The sequence below is a fragment of the Protomyctophum parallelum genome (assembly GCF_964188405.1).
Source record: "Protomyctophum parallelum genome assembly, chromosome: 22".
Taxonomy (NCBI): domain Eukaryota; kingdom Metazoa; phylum Chordata; class Actinopteri; order Myctophiformes; family Myctophidae; genus Protomyctophum; species Protomyctophum parallelum.
Genome location: NC_139714.1, coordinates 32934780 through 32960141, shown reverse-complemented (window position 1 = coordinate 32960141; position 25362 = coordinate 32934780). Strand labels below are relative to the sequence as shown.

At 46.0% G+C, this 25362-nt stretch overlaps 1 protein-coding gene across 10 annotated transcripts in view; it reads right to left on the bottom strand.

Annotated features, from left to right (window-relative positions):
• Positions 1–25362, bottom strand: part of mybpc1 (myosin binding protein C1) — a 107902-nt gene that overhangs the window by 15461 nt on the left and 67079 nt on the right. For all 10 annotated transcript variants that reach the window (XM_083757980.1, XM_083757981.1, XM_083757976.1 and 7 more), the window contains 8 exons: positions 24635–24823; positions 17631–17765; positions 13309–13476; positions 12265–12353; positions 10251–10446; positions 9334–9473; positions 4120–4279; positions 1812–1948 (listed from right to left, as the gene is read on the bottom strand). In XM_083757980.1, the coding sequence (XP_083614106.1) occupies positions 1812–1948; positions 4120–4279; positions 9334–9473; positions 10251–10446; positions 12265–12353; positions 13309–13476; positions 17631–17765; positions 24635–24823 (1214 nt within the window). The remainder of the gene's footprint in view (positions 1–1811; positions 1949–4119; positions 4280–9333; positions 9474–10250; positions 10447–12264; positions 12354–13308; positions 13477–17630; positions 17766–24634; positions 24824–25362) is intronic.

The window sequence follows — 25362 nt, the reverse complement described above, 5'->3', positions numbered from 1 at the left end:
AGTGCAGTTTGACAGTGGGAGAGCAGCCAGTTACAACGTGCATGGACGGCAAAGCATCGTTACATACAGTACAGCTGACATGTCGGACACAGGGCAGCATCGTTACATACAGTACAGCTGACATGTCGGACACAGGGCAGCATCGTTACATACAGTACAGCTGACATGTCGGACACAGGGCAGCATCGTTACATACAGTACAGCTGACATGTCGGACACAGGACAGCATGGTTACATACAGTACAGCTGACATGTCGGACACAGGGCAGCATCGTTACATACAGTACAGCTGACATGTCGGACACAGGACAGCATGGTTACATACAGTACAGCTGACATGTCGGACACAGGGCAGCATCGTTACATACAGTACAGCTGACATGTCGGACACAGGACAGCATGGTTACATACAGTACAGCTGACATGTCGGACACAGGGCAGCATCGTTACATACAGTACAGCTGACATGTCGGACACAGGACAGCATCGTTACATACAGTACAGCTGACATGTCAGACACAGGACAGCATCGTTACATACAGTACAGCTGACATGTCGGACACAGGGCAGCATCGTTACATACAGTACAGCTGACATGTCGGACACAGGGCAGCAGACATAACTCATGGATAAAGGAAACAACGCCTCCTCCAAATTGAGCGGCTTCCTATAATGGCTGAAACTGAGCAATACCTCGCTAACTGCTTGGCTCTCCTTTTGGAAAGGCCGGCCATTTGTAAGCCCCTCACAACCAACTTATGCACATGCCCTAGCCTAGGCTGCCAAAGATAAAAACTAAAAGTTTACATCTGTAGCCTAGCTGTGAGATGGTCTGCACTAGCTGCTGATACTTCAGCACTTTGGTTAGAAAGGCTTATTCCAGGCTGTAGTCAAAGGTACAGCTGACCTCGAGAATGAACACCTCTCTATGGTTTTCATTTACAACAATGACATCAGGGGTGTTAGCTGAAATGTTAGAGAACACAGAATCATCATTACACAGGTTAAACATCCTCGGCTTCACAGTAGAATGCTTATAAAGCATGATGGAGGACCTGAAAATGGAAGAGACACACACACACACACACACACACACACACACACACACACACACACACACACACACACACACACACACACACACACACACACACACACACACACACACACACACACACACACACACACACTCTACAAGAGAGGACCTAAAGTAGGTCTGTAAATTGCTATATGAGCATGACGAAGCTCTCTCTCTCTCTCTCTACTGGTGCTCATTAACACATAGGTGGGTGAACACGGACATTGCTGTTCCTTGGAGTGGTTGCACCACTCAAAAAAATAGTTTAAAATTGTAGTTAAGAGTTACTTTAAACCCCAATGACAATGTTTGGGCTCTATCGAGCGTCGCAGTCCCTCCCCCTTTCAGAACAACGAGTGGCCCAGGAAATAAATCCCAATGCATTTTTCCCATAGGCATTTCTTAAAGTATTTATTTAAAGACGGTTACGCCGCGGACAAAGCCAACTCGGATCGTGACAAATCATGACAATGAACACAATGTTTTGGGCCAATCAAATAATTTATAAGAAGAAAAACAAAACAAATAGTGTTGTCTCCTGCCTTTATTTTCTTCTTTCTAATGATTTGATCGGCCCAAAATATTGTGTTCATTGTCATGATTTGTCACGATCCGAGTTGGCTTAATAAATACTTTAAGAAATGCCTATGAGGAAAATGAACGGCGATTTATTTCCCGGGTCTCTCGAGGGGGCGGGACTGCGACGCTCTATATCTCTGTCACCTAACCTTACCCGTGGGTTGGCGCGGACGGCGCAGTTGAGCGTGGCGTTGTAGCCGGCGATGGCAAACGTGTGGATGAGCGGCTGGGTGAACTTGGGCGCCTCTTTGAAGTCGTGGTCGGTGTACTCGGGGGTCTTGAGCTGCATGCCTGCGGGGGGAAGGATAGAGGAGGAAGGGGGTTGTGCTGCATGATACAACGTGCGCTGAGCTGTATCATGGGGGAATATCCCATGTGATGATGATGAGAAAGACAACGGCAACATGGTAAATGGCTGCATTTATATAGGCGCCTTTATCCAAGGCGCTTTACATAGATTGTGCATTACATTCACACACACATTCACACACACATTCATACACCGATGGCAGCGGAAACCATGCAAGGCACCAACCAGCACATCGGGAGCAATTCGGGGTTCAGTGTCTTGCTCAAGGACACTTGGACACCAACTGTGGGGGAGGCCCGGGTTCGAACTCATGGCAACCTTGTGGTTACCATATCCAGCCACTCTACCGCTGAGGTAGAGTGGCTGTTAATTATGGACTGTTATGGGACATAAGGTCACACCACCATGGGACAGACGAGGGGACACTTGTTACAGACAGGACAAAGGGTGCAGACAGGAAAAAGGGTGCAGACAGGACAAAGGGTGCAGACAGGACAAAGGGTGCAGACAGGACAAAGGGTGCAGACAGGACAAAGGGTGCAGACAGGACAAAGGGTGCAGACAGGACAAAGGGTGCAGACAGGACAAAGGGTGCAGACAGGACAAAGGGTGCAGACAGGACAAATGCGCCCTGAATGCACCGGTGTGCTCTCTCGTCGTTCGTTTATTCAGTGCACTCGGTGCGTTGTCGTTCGAAAATCCAGTGCGCTGCGCACCGGGTGTGCCGAGTGCCCGCACTGAGCGACCCTACCCTGAAGCTGGGGTCGTCCACTGAGAGACCCTACCCTGAAGCTGGGGTCGTCCACTGAGAGACCCTACCCTGAAGCTGGGGTCGTCCACTGAGAGACCCTAACCCTGAAGCTGGGGTCGTCCACTGAGCGACCCTACCCTGAAGCTGGGGTCGTCCACTGAGCGACCCTACCCTGAAGCTGGGGTTGTCCACTGAGCGACCCTAACCTGAAGCTGGGGTCGTCCACTGAGAGACCCTACCCTGAAGCTGGGGTCGTCCACTGAGCGACCCTACCCTGAAGCTGGGGTCGTCCACTGAGCGACCCTACCCTGAAGCTGGGGTTGTCCACTGAGCGACCCTACCCTGAAGCTGGGGTCGTCCACTGAGCGACCCTAACCTGAAGCTGGGGTCGTCCACTGAGCGACCCTACCCTGAAGCTGGGGTTGTCCGGTGTGATTGCGTCACAGCTGTGGTCGTTCGTAAATAAGGCACACCGAACGCACTCTGTGACATCACCGCCCACCACGCTCAACACACTGACCACAATCCCGGTGCGCGTTTCCGAACGCACCCTACGTGCCACTGCAGGGACAGACGAGGACACACAATGCCAGGAGACACTGGTTACAGACAGGACAAAGTGCCACAGGGACAGACCAGGAGACACTGGTTACAGACAGGACAAAGTGCCACAGGGACAGACCAGGAGAGACTGGTTACAGACAGGACAAAGTGTGCACAGGGACAGACGAGGAGACACTGGTTACAGACAGGACAAAGTGTGCACAGGGACAGACGAGGAGACAATGGTTACAGACAGGACAAAGTGCCACAGGGACAGACCAGGAGACACTGGTTACAGACAGGACAAAGTGCCACAGGGACAGACCAGGAGACACTGGTTACAGACAGGACAAAGTGTCCACAGGGACAGACCAGGAGACACTGGTTACAGACAGGACAAAGTGTCCACAGGGACAGACCAGGAGACACTGGTTACAGACAGGACAAAGTGTCCACAGGGACAGACCAGGAGACACTGGTTACAGACAGGACAAAGTGCCACAGGGACAGACCAGGAGACACTGGTTACAGACAGGACAAAGTGTGCACAGGGACAGACCAGGAGACACTGGTTACAGACAGGACAAAGTGCCACAGGGACAGACCAGGAGACACTGGTTACAGACAGGACAAAGTGCCACAGGGACAGACCAGGAGACACTGGTTACAGACAGGACAAAGTGTCCACAGGGACAGACCAGGAGACACTGGTTACAGACAGGACAAAGTATCCACAGGGACAGACCAGGAGACACTGGTTACAGACAGGACAAAGTGTCCACAGGGACAGACCAGGAGACACTGGTTACAGACAGGACAAAGTGCCACAGAGACAGACTGTCACACACATATATATACCTTCTTTAACGATGAGCGCACTGTCCTTGGTCTGAGTGGCACACTCGCTGAGTCCCACCATGTTCTCCGAGTAGATCCTGAAGTAGTACTCGTTGCCCACCACCAGCTCTGTGATGGTGATGCACGTGCGGTGGTAGTGCTCAATGCACGTGTACCACTCCTGTGTGAATGGAATATTATTATTATTATGATTATTATTATCAATGCACGTGTAGACGTGTACCACTCCTGTGTGACGCAGATTAAATGGAATATTATTATTATTATCATCAATGCACGTGTACCACTCCTGTGTGACGCAGATGAAATGGAATATTATTATTATTATCATCAATGCACGTGTACCACTCCTGTGTGACGCAGATTAAATGGAATATTATTATTATTATTATCAATGCACGTGTACCACTCCTGTGTGACGCAGATTAAATGGATTATTATTATTATTATTATATTATGGTGACAATCAGTGTTGATTTCGTCGACTAAAACTATAAGACAAATTTTTTTCGTCGACTACCTTTTTTCACTGACGAAAACTATATGGAAACTAAATGAAAACTAAGCTACGATTACTAAAACTATAAGACTAATTATATACTGACAATTTCGTCAACAAATAAAAACTAGGAAAATGTTAGGAAGGGACTAGTGGACAAGATATCCAGTAATAAGTCATTTTATTATTGGTTGCATGCTGAAAATAGCAGATCTACAAGTTCACAACTGCAACACGTTGTGAGCTTGTAGATCGGCTATTTTCAGCACGTGTAAAATCAGTCATTTCGACGGCATCAATGCCCGTCAAAATACATCTTAGTCGACTAAATCAACTGTAGATTTAGTCGACTAAAATCTTATGATATTTAGTAGACTAAAACTATAGACTGACACTAAAACATTCCGGGTGACTAAAATGTGACTAAAACTTTTCAAGAGACAATGACTAAAACTAAAATAGAAATGTCCTGCCAAAATCTTGTGTAATGTGTATATATGCTTCAATTCAGTAAGGATATACTGTAAGAACACAACAATAGAGATAACAATAACAGTATCAAAACACGCAGTTTTACCCAGTAATATTATATAGCCACAGCCAGCTCTCTAATTTCCCAATTTACAATCACCTGCCTGCACAAGTGATTTATTTTCGCAGATCAGTAAGCCTGGGACCGAGGCTACCTGCAAGTAGCCTGTAGTTCAGCAGTCAGCAGTACCGAGGCTACCTCGGCTCGACCGAGGCTACCTGCGCAGGCAGTAGCCTGTTATTCAGCAGTCAGCAGTACCGAGGCTACCTGCGCAGGCAGTAGCCTGTTATTCAGCAGTCAGCAGTACCGAGGCTACCTGCGCAGGCAGTAGCCTGTTATTCAGCAGTCAGCAGTACCGAGGCTACCTGCGCAGGCAGTAAGTAGCCTGTTATTCAGCAGTCAGCAGTACCGAGGCTACCTGCGCAGGCAGTAGCCTGTTATTCAGCAGTCAGCAGTACCGAGGCTACCTGCGCAGGCAGTAGCCTGTTATTCAGCAGTCAGCAGTACCGAGGCTACCTGCGCAGGCAGTAGCCTGTTATTCAGCAGTCAGCAGTACCAAGACTGTACCTGCGCAGGCAGTAGCCTGTTATTCAGCAGTCAGCAGTACCGAGGCTACCTGCGCAGGCAGTAGCCTGTTATTCAGCAGTCAGCAGTGGCCCCACACGGACAGTTTAGTGATTTGAATGTTGACCCTATAGTTACACCTCGTCCTGACTCCTGTTGTGTTTTGTTGTGGAAAGTAAAAGCGCGCAAAACAAATGAAAAACTAGAAAAAGTGCCCTTCTGGGCACAGGTCTCCACCAGGTTATCCACAGATCCGTGCAGTTAGAGGTAAAAACACTTTTCGGCCAGTTATAGCGCCACCTTGAGGCTGAGTTGAAATTGTTCATGTGGCATTTTGTCCTCGGCCTAGTGGGAATGTGGGTGCACAATTTCACGGAAATCACGCGATGTGTTCATGATTTGCAGCATTTTGTTTGAAACTGAGCACTCCTGTGAACTTTGGAAGCCAATCTTAACCAATCAGGATGGAGTCTGAGAAATCTGAAAGACTGGTTTTGTTGAATGGCTCTAGAGAGACTGTGTACCAATTTGCGTGATGTTTGGACAAAATCTGTAGGTGTACTGTGCAAAAACTTGTTTTGCACAAAGCGGCCTCCTGGTGGCGCTATAACAGGCCGTTCTGGAAAGTTTGGGGCAGAGGTTCATCGTTGGCATCCAGGAAGTGTGTGTGCAAAATTTGGCATCGACCAGGTTAACGGTGGCCGAGATTAGCTGCTCACGGACGGACACACACACACACGGACGGACACACGGACGGACGGAGTGCAAAACATACTCTCCCCCCATGCCTTCGGCCTGGTGGAGACAACAAAGTGATTCAAAGACCGTCCGAAGATCTGCCCTCTCCTCTAGCTGGAAGAACTCCACCTCGGTAAGTCTAAACTTGCCACCATGCACACCCTCCGCCGGTTGATTTGGGGACAGATTAAGCCAGGAGCTACAATCCTACCCAACTCGAATATTATGTTACAATAAAACAGCTATAATTTAGCATTAGCTGATTTGGGAGGCTGCAGTGCTGCCTTTTGCTTTCCATGTCGGACATTTCCTAATTATTGGTATGGTAGGCTCACTAGGCTGCAATACTGACTGGTTCAGTTGTTTGTTTGTTTGTTTTCACATGCATAAATATTTTGAAAATGATACACAAGGTCAATAAAAAATGTGAAGGAGAAAGCCTAAAAACCCTCAAGGGGCTTGCAAGTGGCTTCTCCAGGCATGTTTAAACATTCATTCATAGTTGTTTTTGTTTGTTTAAAGAAAAAACAATCATGTTGAACATGCACGGAATACAGATATAAGATAAATTGACATTTAGCTGGCATATTTTGTTCTGCTGGTTTTATTTGTCACGTCTGTCTGCCTATGCTATAGGCTTAATTATTTTTCACTATGCTATTTTTTGTATAATTGTTGTAAAACTTGTAGCACTGACTGCAGTAGCAACAGAATGGTGAACTTGGTGAAGGCTGTCTTTTTGAACGAGCGAGATGCTCTCTCTCTCTCTCTCTCTCTCTCTCTCTCTCTCTCTCTCTCTCTCTCTCTCTCTCTCTCTCTCTCTCTCTCCACTGCTGAGATGCGCGAGTCAGCGTGACCCACCACTGGCCACCAGAGACTATAGCCTAGTATCTCATCTTATTTATATTTATTTTTCCACCATGGCCACATTGACAGATGTATAATGTTGAACTTATGTTGGTTTAGAAAATGTTGTCCTGGCTGCACTGGCTGGGCTGCAGTTCAGGCGATCCGTTTTTTACAGTGCCGGCCCTTAGCAATTTGGTGCCCTATAGGCAGGATTTTTGGTGTCCCCCGGGGTGGGGGGCACCTAGCCCCTTTCGGGACCCTACATAAAGCTTTTCTGAAATTTTGATGAGTTTTATGTTGGGTCCCTGGTCATCTGGAATCTGCGCCGTGTGACGGTCTTTTTTTGCTTGAGTTATTCTGAATTCGGGAACTTTAAGTACCTATACATCCCGCTGCGAATATCTCCTGTGGCGCGGAAGCCGTTAAGTATTTTTAATCTTTGTTTGACCGATTTGGTCGCTTCATTTCTTCTTGTTTGTTTACCGTTTATTGTACCGCCTCCCGGTGTGCGGTTGGCTTGTGCGGCTACGTCCCTGCCTCTGATCTGCTCTGTCATAGCTATAGCGCCACTAGCTAGCCAGATAGGCGGTACAATGAGGTGTCAATAAACAAGGAAGGAAGAGAAGAATCAAAGCGACCAAATCGGTCAAACAAAGATTAAAAATACTTAACGGCTTCCGCGCCACAGGAGATATTCGCAGCGGCATGTATGGGTACTTATACTAAACATATTCAGAAACGCTCACACGAAAAAATGTCGTCACAGAGCGCAGACAGGCGCTAAACATGTTGTTTATGTTTAAGAATGGCTGCGTACCAGGTGGCATGGTAGTGGTGCAACAGGACCCAATGCACTGGGTCGAACAAATGTCAGAAACTTCAGTAGCATTGGGTTCTGCTTGGAGGGCTAGGGGGCACCGAGCACATGAACTGACATGAGATGTCAGTTCAGTCAGAGGGTGTGTTATGATGCCCCAAACTTAGATTTGTCAAAACTTTAACATTTGAAGGAGCTTTTTTCAATTAATGATGTAAAGATATGTATATATGAGTTAAAAAATAATGCATGCTTGGTTGTTAATTGCCCCCCTCCTCTCATGGCACCTGCCTGTTCTGCCTATAGGAAGGGCCAGATGATGACTGAATTAGGTTTATAAGTTTGCACAGTGCTTTATGCTTTAGAAAATGTGTCCGACCTGGCTGTGGCTGCAGTTCAGACAATGTGTTTGTATTGATTGATTGAATACTTTATAACAGTTTGCATGCAGTAGCATGCATGTAGGCTACACTTAATTCAATAAATGCTGCTGCGGCTGCAGTAGAAACAGACGAAAACTCAGGTTTTTGATTGATTGATTGATTGATTGAATACTACAAGCTCATAGCGCTTGTAGGTCTGCTATTTTTGAAAAATCAAGGAACGACTGACATAGAAACATAGCTTTTTCAGAAAACTGTCATTTTCAAACAGACATTTTTAGAATCTGATCTCAGGTCAGAATGGGTTAATCAGACCAGTGTGTGTCCAGTGGAAACCTTGTATGAATCTGATCTCAGATCAGAACGGGATAAGTAACTTTTTCCACCACTAGATGGACTTAGGCTACAGTAGACTGTCACATTTCTGAGTGGTGGAACCACTCCAATAAACAGCTCCCTATGTCCAGAGTACCAGTAGGGGCAAAAGTGGCGCCGTTGTGCTAGAAACAGAGAGAGAGAGAGATAGTGCTGCACTGTTGCCTGCTAATGAGAGAGAGAGAGAGAGAGAAAGAATGCTAAATGCTAATTCCCCCACACAGTAACTCTGTCATTTCTCAGCCGTTTCGGACGCGGGGCGGCTCGCCGGAACCCGGGCTGGCACCCTGGGGGTCTGGAAGTTCCGGGGACCCACCAGGGACCCCCGCACGTAGTTGCACCACTCAGTTCACACGGGTGTGATTTTCTGTGTCGGGTTGAAGGACATACTGAAGCTGTGTATCTAGAGGCGTCTGGATCACAGTCATCGTCAGACATGTCACAGCAGGTTTCCTACCATGGTCTTCTTGTCTGCTTTCTGGATGGTGTAGCCCGTTATGGGGCAATTGCCGCTGTCCTTTGGAGGAGTCCAGTCCAGAGCTACGTTTGTTCCCCAAACCTCTTCAATCTTCACACACTGGGGAGGGCCAGGCAGGTCTAAAGACAACCGTTTAAAAAGACACCGTTGCGTTTACAAACGGTTTTAACTTAGCCAGGCAGGTCTAAACAACCGTTTAAAAAGACATTACACAAACAGTTTTAACTTAGCCAGGCAGGTCTAAACAACCGTTTAAAAAGACATTACACAAACAGTTTTAACTTACAGTGGGGAGGGCCAGGCAGGTACTCTAAAACAACCGTTTAAAAAGACACCGTTTACAAACAGTTTTAACTTACAGTGGGGAGGGCCAGGCAGGTACTCTAAAACAACCGTTTAAAAAGACACCGTTTACAAACAGTTTTAACTTACAGTGAATTATTTCTTTCCATAAACTACAGCTCTGTTTCAGACCAGGTTCTCATAACCTAATTCTGCTCAGAACTCAGAATAGCAAAAGCAGCCGATGCACAAGCTTTGCCGAGTTGTATTTTAAGGGGTGGTTCTGGTTTAAAGTGTTAACATAAAAACAAAAGACCATCACAGAACAGTTATGGGTTCTGGAAGGTTTCTGGTTTTTTACGGAAGGTTCTGGGTCAGAAAAAGAGCCATTTAGTAACTGGTAGGAGATGTACCGTTCCCCCACCACTCACCCACTGGTAGATGTGCCGTGCCGTACCGTACCGTACCGTACTGTACTGTACCGTACCGTACCGTACCGTACCGTACCGTACCGTACCGCACCGTACTGTACCGTACCGTACTGTACTGTACTGTACCGTACCGTACCGTACCGTACCGTACCGTACCGTACCGTACCCCCATCAGTCACTCACCCACTATCTGGATGTCAAGGATGGCCGTGTCGCTGTGGTTCTCGACCTGCACCGACATGTCGTACTTCCCAGAGTGGCTGCGTTCCGCCTTACGGATGAACAGGATGCTGTCACAGTCGGTGTTACGGATGCTGACGTGTGCCTGGTCGATGGGCTCCCCTTCTTTCAGCCAGCTCACCTTCGGCCTGGGCTTTCCCTGCAATTTACAATTTAGGCATTTATCAGACGCTCTTAATCCAGAGCGACTTACATTAAGCAAGAACAAAAGAGCATGGGAATACATAACTAAACGGAAACTGAATGAAAAACTAAGCTATGATGACTAAAACTAAGACTAAATATACCGACAATTTCGTCAACAAAATGAAAATAGACTAAAATGTTAGGAAGGGACTTGTAAGTGTCGGGGACACTTGCTGTTTTTAACTTCAATTATGTTTTGTTGAAGTTGATTTGTTTATTTACATTGCGTTGGGATATATTTATTTTGACACTTCTTGTACGTTTGGTTTACCTTTTATTTTGAAGTGCCCTGTCACCGCACGGGCACGCACCTAAAACCGCTCGCTTCACGCACGCCCCATTCATTCACACTCAGTCAGACAGTGACAGGAGAGAGAGACTATACGGCGTGTGCGTATACGTGGCCACCCTTACGGTATGTTTGTTTGGAAACGCTTCTCACACTTTAATGCGGTAAATGTTGAACCGAGACATTTGCACTTTCAGTAGATTGAGCAGTTTATGTTTTCCACAGTGCCCGCCTGCTTCACGCAGTGTTGACATATAATGATGAGTGACGGTGTATTGAAGGTTCCAGGCGGCGTCCAAACAGCATGTTAGCCCCTCGATAGCCGGAGCAAGGTTAGAATTGTTTGTTTTGGGTTTTCGTTTGTTATTTACTTTGGGCTTTATTGCTTTTGTTTGGTTTTGTTTGGGTCTATGATGTTTTGTTTGGTTCACTTTGCTTTATTCCTGTCTGGGTCTCTATGTTGATGCCTTTTACTACGGATTGAATCACTGAATTATAACTGACTATAAAGTATCTTATTGTTGGATTGTACTAACGTGATTATGCAAATGCACTGCTTTTATTGTTGAATGAAAACTATGAAATGTTAAAGTATTTATTCTCTATTTTTCCAGTTTTCACGGTGTAAAATCCATACTTCTAAAGGAAATAAAAACACCCGTTGAGACCAATCCTCTTCCATTCTTTCACATCGAGGGCAGCTACAGGACTAGTGGACAAGAGATCCAGTATAAGTAATTTTACACTTGGTTGCATGCTGAAAACAGCAGATCTACAAGTTGTAGATCTGCTATTTTCAGCAAGTGTAAAAACAGTCATTACGACGGCATCAAGACCCGATAAAATACATTTTAGTCGACTAAATCAACTGTAGATTTAGTCGACTAAAACCTTATGACATTTATTCAATACTACATTTTATATCAATACTACATTTTTGTGCGTGGTATGTAGCAATTTTTAGAAGAAAAAAGAAAAAGAGGGGTTTAATTACTTAGTTTAAAATAGTGGCAATGTATTTTAAATAGTTACTGTATCGATTTCACATCATTGAATCGTATCGTATCACCATACTGAACTAATATCGTCCATGTATGTATCGTCAACCATGTATGTTAAAATGTATCGTGAATCGTTACACTATAGACTATAACACTAAAACATTCCAGGTGACTAAAACTAAATGAAAACTATTCAAGAGACTATGACTAAAACTAAAATTGAAATCTGCTGCCAAAAACAACACTCATGGTTCTGCTTTCTGAGTACCATGTGACTCACTGCGTTCTCCAATAGCCTTACCAGAAATGGAACCATGTGACTCACTGCGTTCTCCAATAGCCTTACCAGAAATGGAACCATGTGACTCACTGCGTTCTCCAATAGCCTTACCAGAAATGGAACCATGTGACTCACTGCGTTCTCCAATAGCCTTACCAGAAATGGAACCATGTGACTCACTGCGTTCTCCAATAGCCTTACCAGAAATGGTACCACAAGGTTGACCGCCTCTCCAACCTTTCGGGTGTAGGTCTGCTTCAGGTGTCGCGGGATGCGAATCTTGGGTGGTTCTGAAGGGGAGAGAGAGAGAGTGTGTGTGTGTGTGTGTGTGTGTGTGTGTGTGTGTGTGTGTGTGTGTGTGTGTGTGTGTGTGTGTGTGTGTGTGTGTGTGTGTGTGTGTGTGTGTGTGTGTGTGTGTGTGTGTGTGTGTGTGTGTGTGTGTGTGTGTGTGTGTGTGTGTGTGTGAGCAGAAAGACTTTTAAAACTGTACAGAGAGAAATATGAAGGACTAGTTCTCTCTAGTTCAGACTAGAATGGAACTTGAGGTGTTGTTGCAGTTCTGGGGTTTTTTAACATGATATCTACACAAAAGATATAGCAAAATTGTATTGTTGAAAAACTTTTTATCTAAAACAGATTTTACGGGGGCCAGTTTCGAATTGCAGCTGTCCGTAGGTGCCCTTTGAGAGCGGTTTTGAAGGAGTCAAGGGATTCACATGTCTTAAAGGGATTGTGACATTAAAAAAAAGGTTTTGGAATTGTTATTTTTTTTAGGTTTCTAATCTCAATTGCACCCAAAAAACATTAGACATAGATTTTCTGTGAGCTGGGGTTTTCTGGCTCAAACAGGTGCTCTGATTTGCCGGCAGTAAGTGACATCACTTACTGCAAATCCCATATATGTCAATGGGATTTGCCAGCAGATGTCACTGTTTCACTGTGTTGCCTGTTTTCATTGTAGCTCAAAGGCCTTCCAAACCCCAAAGAAAACTTCAGACCACAGAAAATCCACTGAATGTTCAAAGTTCAGGTTTTTTGGGTGTAATTGAGGTCATAAAACCTAAAAGAAAAAAGAAAAATAAATGAAAATTAATGTCATAAAACCTTTAATGACTGTTGGTAGGGCGTTCCACATTTTGGTGGCATAGGAGCGAAAATAATTTAGTCCCTTGTTTGTGCCGAATCTGGGTTGTACATGGTTTGTTGAGCTCCCTCTGGTGTTGTGGGTGTGGACTGTGAGCTCACCGATAACCTCTTTGACGAGGATGGAGTGTTGAAGCGTCCGTGGAGAGCTGGCCCCGGCTGCGTTCAGGGCGCTCACACGGACCAGGATCTTGGACCCGGGTGGGAGACCAGTGAGGCAGAACTTGGTCTTATCCGTCAGCACCGAATTGGACACGATCCACTCATCAGCTGTGTGTGGTTGCCAGGTTGGGCAGGGAGGGATCGAGGGACTCAAATGAATGTGAGGCTCAGTGCAGAGACAATACAAAATTCACATTAGTCTGCCATAGGTGAACGTCTTATTTTATTTTCCCCAATTCCTAAATTAGTAATTTATTTTCAGTGTAGTGTGGTGTTGTTGTATTGCATTGTATCACGTGGCGACGCGTCAAATGAGTTCAACTGCGATAGAATGAAATACATCTTGAATGAATGGATGAATGCAGTACTCCACCAGGTTTAGGGTATAGGGTATAGGGTTAGGGTATAGGGTATAGGGTGTCTCACTTCCTTCGATGCAGTACTCCACCAGGTATAGGGTTAGGGTATAGGGTTAGGTATAGGGTTCTGACTCACTTCCTTCGATGCAGTACTCCACCAGGTATAGGGTTAGGGTATAGGGTTAGGGTATAGGGTTATGACTCACTTCCTTCGATGCAGTACTCCACCAGGTATAGGGTTAGGGTATAGGGTTATGACTCACTTCCTTCGATGCAGTACTCCACCAGGTATAGGGTTAGGGTATATGGTTAGGTATAGGGGTTATGACTCACTTCCTTCGATGCAGTACTCCACCAGGTATAGGGTTAGGGTATAGGGTTATGACTCACTTCCTTCGATGCAGTACTCCACCAGGTATAGGGTTAGGGTATAGGGTTAGGTATAGGGTTATGACTCACTTCCTTCGATGCAGTACTCCACCAGGTATAGGGTTAGGGTATAGGGTTAGGTATAGGGTTATGACTCACTTCCTTCGATGCAGTACTCCACCAGGTATAGGGTTAGGGTATAGGGTTAGGTATAGGGTTATGACTCACTTCCTTCGATGCAGTACTCCACCAGGTATAGGGTATAGGGTTAGGGTATAGGGTATAGGGTTAGGGTATAGGGTATAGGGTGACTCACTTCCTTCGATGCAGTACTCCACCAGGTATAGGGTATAGGGTTAGGGTATAGGGTATAGGGTTAGGGTATAGGGTATAGGGTGACTCACTTCCTTCGATGCAGTACTCCACCAGGTATAGGGTATAGGGGTTAGGGTATAGGGCAGGGGTCGGCAACCCAAGATGTTGAATGAGCCATTTTCGACCAAAAAAATTTATTCAAAATCTATCTGGAGCCGCAAAAAAAATGTAAGCCTTAAAATGCTTATATAATGAAGACAACAGGGCTGCAAGTGGATATTAGCCTATCTATCAAAATAAAAAGTGCGCTATGGTTCAAGCCCGTTCGGAAATAGCGCACTGTGCAATGCAAACTAATAGGCGAGTGCGCTCCCGGTGCGCATTTCCGAACGCAGTCAACGCACCCTCCATTATTATGCCATGTTTTTTGCATTGTGTTCTTACGCGTTTAATGTGATTTCTGTGTGTGGACATTGCTGGAGAGCTTCTCAACATTGGGCATGTAAAATGTCACTTTAATCTTCACACACGACTGCAAGCTCTCATCGGTGAGGCGTGTGCGGTATTTGGATTTAATGTAGTTCATGTTTGAGAATATCTGCTCACAAAAGTACGTTGATCCAAAGATGGATAATACTCCAAATGCGAGTTTCTTCATGTTCACATAATTGTCTGGAAGAGCATTCCATGTTTTCCACACAAGTGTGTGGGAAGGCAGAAGGGAGCAAACTTTTAAGAAGAAGATCGCAGCTTTAAACTCCACCACTGCTGGCTGCTGCTTTGCTGTTTCGTTGCAACCCGGGAGATAATAAAACGTCTATATGACTCCTTCATATAGTCACCGTCTGTGAATGGCTTGCCACGTTTTATTTATTGTTTGATAGTTTGTCACTGCAGATTTAGCCATGGTGCGTCATGGCAACTGCAGCCTGTTTTACGCAATCGCTACATTTACATTGTAAACGTGTACATAAACATTCAGATTCCAAATATAAAGTCCTCGCCACATGTGCCACGGGTGTTAGAATGTTGCTGGTACAGCGATTAGCATTGCTGCATCCCGCGTTGTTTAATAAAAAGCATTTTTATCCGAGCAGTTATTTACTGGCCATTGGCTTTCAACTACGCGCCCCCACCCGGTGTGCAACTGTTTCCCAACCCCGTTTGAGAAAAGGGGCGCTCGGATAAAAATGCTTTTTATTAAACAACGCGGGATGCAGCAATGCTAATCGCTGTACCAGCACATTTCTAACTCCCGTGGCACATGTGGCGAGGACTTTATATTTTAAATCGGAATGTTTATATACACGTTTGGACTGCGATTGCGTAAAACAGGCTGCTGTTGCGTCATGACTGACAGTCATGTTTCAGGGCTATACTGCAGATTAAGCATACAGGCAATCCATCATAATATTTATTCTACACACTTTTTACAAAATTGGGAAACTTGTCACGTTTGGCCTCCTACAGAAACCATAAATGAAAAATAAAAATGTGAAAAAATAAACATTATACATTTTCATAGATTATTTTGTAATGCTACAGGGAGCCACTAGGGGAGTGCTCAAGAGCCGCAAGCGGCTCTTGAGCCGCCGGTTGCCGACCCCTGGTATAGGGTATAGGGTTATGACTCACTTCCTTCGATGCAGTACTCCACCAGGTATAGGGTTAGGGTATAGGGTATAGGGTTATGACTCACTTCCTTCGATGCAGTACTCCACCAGGTATAGGGTATAGGGTATAGGGTTAGGGTATAGGGTATAGGGTTAGGGTATAGGGTATAGGGTTAGGGTATAGGGTATAGGGTTATGTATAGGGTTATGACTCACTTCCTTCGATGCAGTACTCCACCAGGTATAGGGGTTAGGGTATAGGGTGACTCACTTCCTTCGATGCAGTACTCCACCAGGTATAGGGTTAGGGTATAGGGTTAGGGTATAGGGTATAGGGTATAGGGTTAGGGTATAGGGTATAGGGTTAGGGTATAGGGTTAGGGTATAGGGTTAGGGTATAGGGTATAGGGTATAGGGTTATGACTCACTTCCTTCGATGCAGTACTCCACCAGGTATAGGGTTAGGGTATAGGGTTAGGGTATAGGGTATAGGGTTAGGGTATAGGGTATAGGGTTAGGGTATAGGGTTAGGGTATAGGGTTAGGGTATAGGGTATAGGGTTAGGGTATAGGGTATAGGGTTAGGGTATAGGGTTAGGGTATAGGGTTAGGGTATAGGGTTAGGGTATAGGGTATAGGGTTAGGGTATAGGGTATAGGGTTAGGGTATAGGGTTAGGGTATAGGGTTAGGGTATAGGGTTAGGGTATAGGGTATAGGGTTAGGGTATAGGGTATAGGGTTATGACTCACTTCCTTCGATGCAGTACTCCACCAGGTATAGGGTTAGGGGTTAGGGTATAGGGTTAGGGTATAGGGTATAGGGTGACTCACTTCCTTCGATGCAGTACTCCACCAGGTATAGGGTATAGGGTATAGGGTATAGGGTTAGGGTATAGGGTATAGGGTGACTCACTTCCTTCGATGCAGTACTCCACCAGGTTTAGGGTTAGGGTATAGGGTTATGTATAGGGTTATGACTCACTTCCTTCGAGGCAGTACTCCACCAGGTATAGGGTATAGGGTTAGGGTATAGGGTGACTCACTTCCTTCGAGGCAGTACTCCACCAGGTATAGGGTATAGGGTTAGGGTATAGGGTTATGACTCACTTCCTTCGATGCAGTACTCCACCAGGTATAGGGTTAGGGTATAGGGTTAGGGTATAGGGTATAGGGTATAGGGTGACTCACTTCCTTCGATGCAGTACTCCACCAGGTATAGGGTATAGGGTTAGGGTATAGGGTATAGGGTATAGGGTATAGGGTGACTCACTTCCTTCGATGCAGTACTCCACCAGGTATAGGGTTAGGTATAGGGTTAGGGTATAGGGTTAGGGTATAGGGTATAGGGTGACTCACTTCCTTCGATGCAGTACTCCACCAGGTATAGGGTTAGGTATAGGGTTAGGGTATAGGGTATAGGGTATAGGGTTATGACTCACTTCCTTCGATGCAGTACTCCACCAGGTATAGGGTATAGGGTATAGGGTATAGGGTGACTCACTTCCTTCGATGCAGTACTCCACCAGGTATAGGGTATAGGGTATAGGGTTAGGGTATAGGGTATAGGGTATAGGGTATAGGGTATAGGGTATAGGGTTATGACTCACTTCCTTCGATGCAGTACTCCACCAGGTATCCGTCCAGGCCGGCCGCTCCGATGGTGTCGGGGGGGCGCCACTTCATGGTCACCGTGGTATCCGTGACATCATCCACCACCAGCATGGTGGGCTCGCTGGTTACGGCTGGTGGGAAATGTAGTTCAGACACATTCACAGATAGAGTCAGGTGGTGGGAAATGGAGTTCAGACACATTCACAGATAGAGTCAGGTGGTGGGAAATGTAGTTCAGACACATTCACAGATAGAGTCAGGTGGGGAATGGAGTTCAGACACATTCACAGATAGAGTCAGGTGGGAAATGGAGTTCCGACACATTCACAGATAGTCAGGTGGGAAATGGAGTTCAGACACATTCACAGATAGAGTCAGGTGGTGGGAAATGGAGTTCAGACACATTCACAGATAGAGTCAGGTGGGAAATGGAGTTCAGACACATTCACAGATAGAGTCAGGTGGGAAATGGAGTTCAGACACATTCACAGATAGAGTCAGGTGGGAAATGTAGTTCCGACACATTCACAGATAGTCAGGTGGGAAATGGAGTTCAGACACATTCACAGATAGAGTCAGGTGGGAAATGGAGTTCAGACACATTCACAGATAGATTCAGGTGGGAAATGGAGTTCCGACACATTCACAGATAGATTCAGGTGGGAAATGGAGTTCAGACACATTCACAGATAGAGTCAGGTGGTGGGAAATGGAGTTCAGACACATTCACAGATAGAGTCAGGTGGGAAATGTAGTTCAGACACATTCACAGATAGTCAGGTGGGAAATGTAGTTCAGACACATTCACAGATAGAGTCAGGTGGTGGGAAATGGAGTTCCGACACATTCACAGATGGAGTCAGGTGGGAAATGGAGTTCCGACACATTCACAGATAGTCAGGTGGTTACGGCTGGTGGGAAATGGAGTTCCGACACATTCACAGATAGACTCAGGTGCACATAATTATTGTGCCTTACAGATTGAATGGTTCTGTTAACCCATTCTGGGTGGGAACCCCTTTTGGTGTTAGCATCATGTTGTGCTTTAGCTATCGAAAACTAGCAGATCTACAAGCTCTTAGCGCGCCACCGAGTGGCGCGCTAAGAGCTTGTAGGTCTGCTATTTTTGAAAAATCGTTGAGTGACTGACGTAGAAGACATTTTTTGAATCTGATCTCAGGTCAGAATGGGTTAATGTGTGAGGCAGGCCCGGTTTGGCCGTCGGGAGGACCCGGGACTATTCCCGGTGGCCTGCCTCCTAGTGGCCTGGCTGTCCAAAACAAAACTTTTTTTTTTCTTTTTCTTTTGCATCAGGTCAGGCCAGCCAGCCACAAGCAGCGCAGCGCAGCGCAGCGCAGCGCAGCGCAGCGCAGCGCAGCGCTTAAGTGCGCAGCAAAAAACAAATCTCTCCTAAAGCTCAGGCCAGGCCAGCCACAGTCAATTTCAATTCAATTCAGGCAGTGTTGCTGCAGCACTGTAAAGGCCCCCAAAGGCCCCCAAAATGTCCCCCAAGGGCCCCCAGAATTTCGGCGCGCGCGGTGTGTTATACGCCTGCCAGGGCGTATAACTCCCGGCCTGATTTGGAGTTCCACTCCGGGCCTGGTGGGAGGTCAGGGTTCGATCCCAGGCCGGGTCATACCTTGTGGTTAGAGTGTTTGCCCTGAAGGTGGGAGGTCGCGGTCTGATCACATGATGCTAGTTAGTATGTCACATGATGCTAGTATGTCACATGATGCTAGTATGTCACATTTGATTGATTGATTGAAATATTTATTAACAGTTTGTAGAATTTACAGTACATTTTAAGCACAAACTCAATACAAAGACTGTCAACTGTGAGTGGACGACCCAATTAAGCATTACACTTGTTTACAACAGGGTCCACATTGTTCAATTCATCAAAACATTTAAAGACATACAAACATTTAGAGACATACAAATAGACATTTCTATGTAGCTAAATTCATCATATGGGAAGCAAAAAAGGGAAAAGATACAATATACAGTGAGGGAAAATGGGGTGGGGGGGTGGGGGGGATTCAGATTTTACAGAGGCCAGTTTCGAATTGCAGCCATCCGTAGGTGCCCTTTGAGAGCGGTTTTGAAGGAGTCAAGGGATTCACATGTCTTAATGACTGTTGGTAGGGCGTTCCACATTTTGGTGGCATAGGAGCGAAAAGAATTTAGTCCCTTGTTTGTGCCGAATCTGGGTTGTACATGGTTTGTTGCACTCCCTCTGGTGTTGTGGGTGTGGACTTCGTTTACATTAAGGAAGTATTTAGACAGGTACATGGGTATCTTGGTGGTGTATCGAATCTTGTGGACCAGACCCATTGCAAGATGCTGTACTCTGTCGACGACCCTAAGCCATCCCAGCCTGTCAAAGTGGGCAGGGGTGAGGTGGGTTCGGGGGGTGAGGCCAAGTAGGAGCCTGACCAGTTTGTTTTGGGAGGTCTGGAGCCTTGTTTTAAGGGCCTTTGAGGTGCTGTGGTACCAAGAGGTGGATGCATAGTCAAAGAAACCTTGTACGAGGGCTCCTGTTAAGGTCTTCAAGGTGTTTTTGCTGACCAGTGAGGAGATCCTGTAAAGGAATCTTGTTCTTTGATTGACTTTTTTGATTACGTTGGTGGCCATCTTATCACCGGAAAGATTGGCCTCCAGGATGGAACCTAGGTAGGTAATTTGATCTTTTCGTGTGATAATATTGTCACCCACTCTAACCAAGAAGCCATCTGCCTTGCTGAGATTACTATTTGATCCGAAGAGGATGGATTCAGTTTTTCCCAGGTGTAAGGATAGTTTGTTATCAGCGAGCCAGGTGCAGATTCTACCGAGTTCAGAGCTGAGGGTCTTTTCAACCTGCAGTTTGTTCCTGTCCGAGACCAGCAGTGCTGAGTCATCTGCGAACAGGAACAAGTTGCAGTCACAAGCTGAAGTCATGTCATTAACATATATTAGGAACAGTAAAGGCCCTAGTATGCTTCCTTGTGGGACGCCACAGCTCACTGGGAGGGGAGGGGACAGTGTTCCGTTCACCTCCACCATCTGTTCTCTCCCCTCCAGGTAGGATTGCATCCAGCTCACTGATGTGCTATCAAAACCAATAGCTTTAAGCTTGTTAACCAGTATGGAGTGGTTCACGGTGTCAAAAGCCTTTTGGAGGTCCAGCATGACCATGCCGCAGTATTTTCCAGCGTCCACCTCGTGTTTGATGTGGTCGCTCAAATAGAGGAGGCATGTGTCAGTGGAGTGGGATGTTCTGAAACCAGATTGGAACTCGTACAGCAATTTATTAGTGGCAAGATACTTTTCAACCTGTTCATAGACTATTTTTTCCATCACTTTCGAGATGGAGCTTAGAATAGAAATAGGTCGGTAGTTGCCGGGTTCTAATTTACTCCCTTTTTTGTACAAGGGGGTTACTTTGGCCAGTTTAAAATCTTGGGGGACCTGTCCCTGTTTGATGGAGAGGTTAACTATGTGGGTGATGACTGGAGCTATGGAAAAGGCTGAGTCTCTGAGAAATTTGGAGGGGATATTGTCATGGCCAGTGGCCTTGTGGGGTTGTAGGGCACTCAGTTTTTTAAGTACCTCCTCGGTTGTTACCATTGCCATTTTGAAATCATCTTTACAAACACCAAGGTTTTTGTAGAAGGCTTTGATGTGCTCTACACCAAAACGCCCAGAGTGGGAGGGCAGTTTGCTAACCAGCTTTGTTGCAATGTTTGTAAAGAAGATGTTCAGGTGGTTGGCTACATCAAGCTTGTCAGTGATGAGGGTGTTATTCGATTTGATGTTTATGTTAGTAAACCTGGTTTTTAGTTTCTGACCACAGCCTAGTTGGTTGTTTAGTAACTTCCAGAGTTCCCGAGGATTGTTTTTGATTTCCTCGGCTTTATCATTGATAAAGTTACATTTGGCAGATTTGGTCATGGCAATTACACCGTTTCTTAGCTTGTTACACTGGGTTTTTAGGTTGCACAGTTTGGTTTGGAGATTACTGTCGAAGCGCTTGGCTAGCATGGACTTGCATTTAAGAAGTTCAGAGCATTTGTTGTCTCTGGCTTTCATTGCAGTCAGTATGTCCGAATTCATCCATGGCTCCGAGCGGGTTTTGACCCTGATGGTTCTCAAAGGAGCCATGATGTTTAGTACTGATGTAAATTTGGTTTTAAAGCCAAGCCATGCTTCTTCGACTAGTGAGCTCCTGAGCACATCGGACCAATCCAGACTCTCCAGTTCAAGGTTAAAGGCCTCACTAGAGTAGGTTTTGAGGTCCCTAGATATGACTGTTTTGTGACAGTCATACTTTAGTTTTTGTATTTTGCGGGTACAGAAAATCATAAAATGATCACTGAGCCCACATACAATAACCCCTTTCTTGGAGATTCTGGATTTGTCCGAGGTCAGAATGAGATCAATGACAGTTTGAGTAGAATCACACACTCTTGTGGGTTGGGTAATTAGCTGACTGACACCGTGCAGATCACAAAAACGACTAAATGACTTAAACACAGGTGCTTCCTTACGAAGCATATCCGTATTGTAGTCGCCAATCAGGATTTTCTCTACACAATCCTCCCCAGCCAAGCACCCCTCAAGTATATCATAGAAACCATTCTGATCGGGCGGTCTATAGACGGTGCCAACTAATACTGATTTAGCATTTTTGAAAATTAATTCAACCCACACAGTTTCAATTTCATCATGCTGTAAGTCAGTACGAGTAACATATTCAGTGTCTTTGTGAATATACATGCACACGCCACCACCATGCCTGTTTCTGTCGTTCCTAATGATAGTATAGTGTTCTATTTCTATCTCTGGATCCTTGGTGGATTGGTCCAGCTTTGTCTCAGAGAAACACAGGATATTTGCCTTACCGTTTTGAAAGAGATGCCTGATTTCAGCCAGTTTAGGGCTGAGGCTATTTACATTCAAATGGAACAGGTGAAGGCCGTTGGTTGCGACGATTGTGTTAATTTCGTCGGTGATGAAGTAGTCTGAGGTGTGACTGGGGATGGGCGGTGGAATGTCCGTGGCTGAAGTGTGAGTGGGGAGGGGCGGTGGAATGTGGGGGGGGGCGCCGTTGAACCTGGTAATGCCTGTAGTCAGATCCATCCTTATGGTGGCCGTGTTGACTGTAGACAGTGATACTGGGTCCGCGGCTGGGGTGGGGATGGGGGAGGGTGGTGGTCCATTGTCCTCAGTGGCCCTGGATTGACTGGGGGTGTGGGGGAGGGGGGGATGTTCCTCGATGATCGCTGCCGTTGGGTCGGTCCCAGCAAACAAGACGCCTGCAGCGGTATCCCGCGCCGATCTTGAAGTTGCGTCCGTGGACCATTCCGTGGTGGAGGCGGCGCTCTGGAGGGCGTGGAAGCCGTGGCGCGTAGCGATGGAAACGGTCGCTGTTTGCGGAAGCAACTGTTGCTGCTGTAAGTGCAGTCTCGCTTGTGAACGAGTAATCGGTCCAGGGTTGAAATGGACATCTCCCGACAGTAGCAAGCAAAGAATAATCACAGTTCTGCGATCCATTTTGCCAGTCGGGGGCTTGTACTTGCGACTCGGGTCTGCTGTTAACAATGTGTGGATCGCCGCCGAACCAAAAGACATGTGTTTACATTCCAAACCATCCAGGAGGAAAAAATCGCTACTATGTCACAGAAACCTGACATGGATGGAGATGAGGTTTTCTATAAGCTTTTATTGCGACGGTAGGTCGCTTTTACTATGAAAACCTCAATCTCCCGTCCGTCCATTAGTTAATAGTCACCCATGCCTCCATATATGGTCACGCCTCGTGACATCACGTCTCCATGTATGGTCACGCCTCCATATATGGTCCGCCTCGTGACATCTTGTGACATCATGGAGACCCTTAGCTCTCCATCTCCATATATGGAGCCGGCCAGAAACTCTACATCTGACCTCAAAGCCTTAGATCTGATCTCCATATATGGAGCTGATATGCTCCATATGTTGATCTGACCTCATCAAACCCTGTACACTCAAGACCCTCTCCATACATGGCCAGTACAGAATTCATTCCATATGTTGACCTGACCCCCCCCCCCCCCCCCATGCCAAAGCGCCAGGGCTCGTACAGCAGTCTGCCGTCACCCAGGCGACCTCGCCGCTTCTCGCCTTACTGATACTGTGTATACTGTAATGTAAAGCCATTTACATTATTATAGTGAGTTATGGTGAAGTGAGCAGTCTCTCTCTCTCTCTCTCTCTCTCTGCGAGGTATGAGTTCAGTCTGTTCATCAGATCTCATTAGGGCCATAGGGGCCATTAAGCTCCTGCTGTCTATTCTTACATTGAGGAATCTTATTTTTACTCCTCCCCGACGCTCCCCGTCCACATCCCCTGATCTCCTAAACCTCTAATCCGGAGATGATTTGGCAGCCATTATAAAGGCATATTTAATATCCTCCAAAGCTCCTGGGTGTCCCAGTGGAGGTCACAGTGGAGGTCACAGCACTTTTAGGAGTGTGTGGGGGTTGAGCCATGCGCTCCCAATGAGTCTGCGACACATTGAGAGCTTGTAGAATAGGCTACTTTGGCTAGAGCATTTCAAGTGGTCAAACTAGCATTATAAGCGTCTTCCATAAAAGCAAAAACGTTGAAGCCTCAGTCATCATTTAATTTACACATTGTGTAACTGTTTAGGAAACGGTGCCTACTGTTTGAGACGTGAGATTTAATTTTTTATTTAAATCCATTCTGAACGGGAACCCATTTTGGTGTCAGCATCATGTTATGCTTTAGCTATTGAAAAATAGCAGATCTACAAGCTCATATCGCGCCACCGAGTGGCGCGATACGAGCTTGTGGGTCTGCTATTTTTGAAAAATCGAAGAACGACTGACATTTTTATAATCTGATCTCAGGTCAGAATGGGTTAATCAGACCAGTGTGTGTCCAGTGGAAAACCTCGTATGAATCTGATCTCAGGTCAGAATGGGTTAAATCCATGAGTCTGGCTGGAGAGTCTCACCGAGGGGAATGAAGGCCTTGGACGGCTCGCTGGGCTTGGACACGCCGATGGCGTTGACGGCAAAGATCCGCACCTCGTACGGAACGCCCTCTATCATCTTCTTGGGTTCGAACGTGATCTCCTTGATCAGGTCAAAGTTCAGCCTCATCCACCTGGAGCTCTGCTTCTTCTTCCTCTCCACGAAGTAGCCTCGAGAGGGAACGGAGATGGTCGTTAAAAGGGTTAGTTTTGTTTAGCTGGGCCCCGTTTATAGACGTTTTGGACCGTGAACCAAAGGGTGGCTTATAAACAGGGCTGCACACAACCTTTTTGGTCTAGTACTCAGAGGAGCACCTGGAGGAGTTGCTTGGTGCTCCTAAAATGCGGCGACCCGTCTCGCCGGATGGATAAAAGAGGGATGAATAACTTATAGCAAAACAATATTTATTGGATGAGTGGGGAGTCAATGGAGGGTATTGCAACTCTAGATTTAGCCCTAGAATGGCTCTTGTTGTAGATTCATCCCATTATTAAAAATTATATAAATTTGCTAAAATCTAGGTCCATGTGTGTTAACAACTTAATACTTCCTAAGGATAATATGAGCATCAAAGCAATATTTAGATTTTTTATTATTTTGTATTTAAATAACCAATCTACTAGCTCACAACGTGTTGCGACACGTTGTGAGCTTGCAGATCAGCTATTTTTTTAACATGCGACACATCGTACGGCGAAGCATACATCAG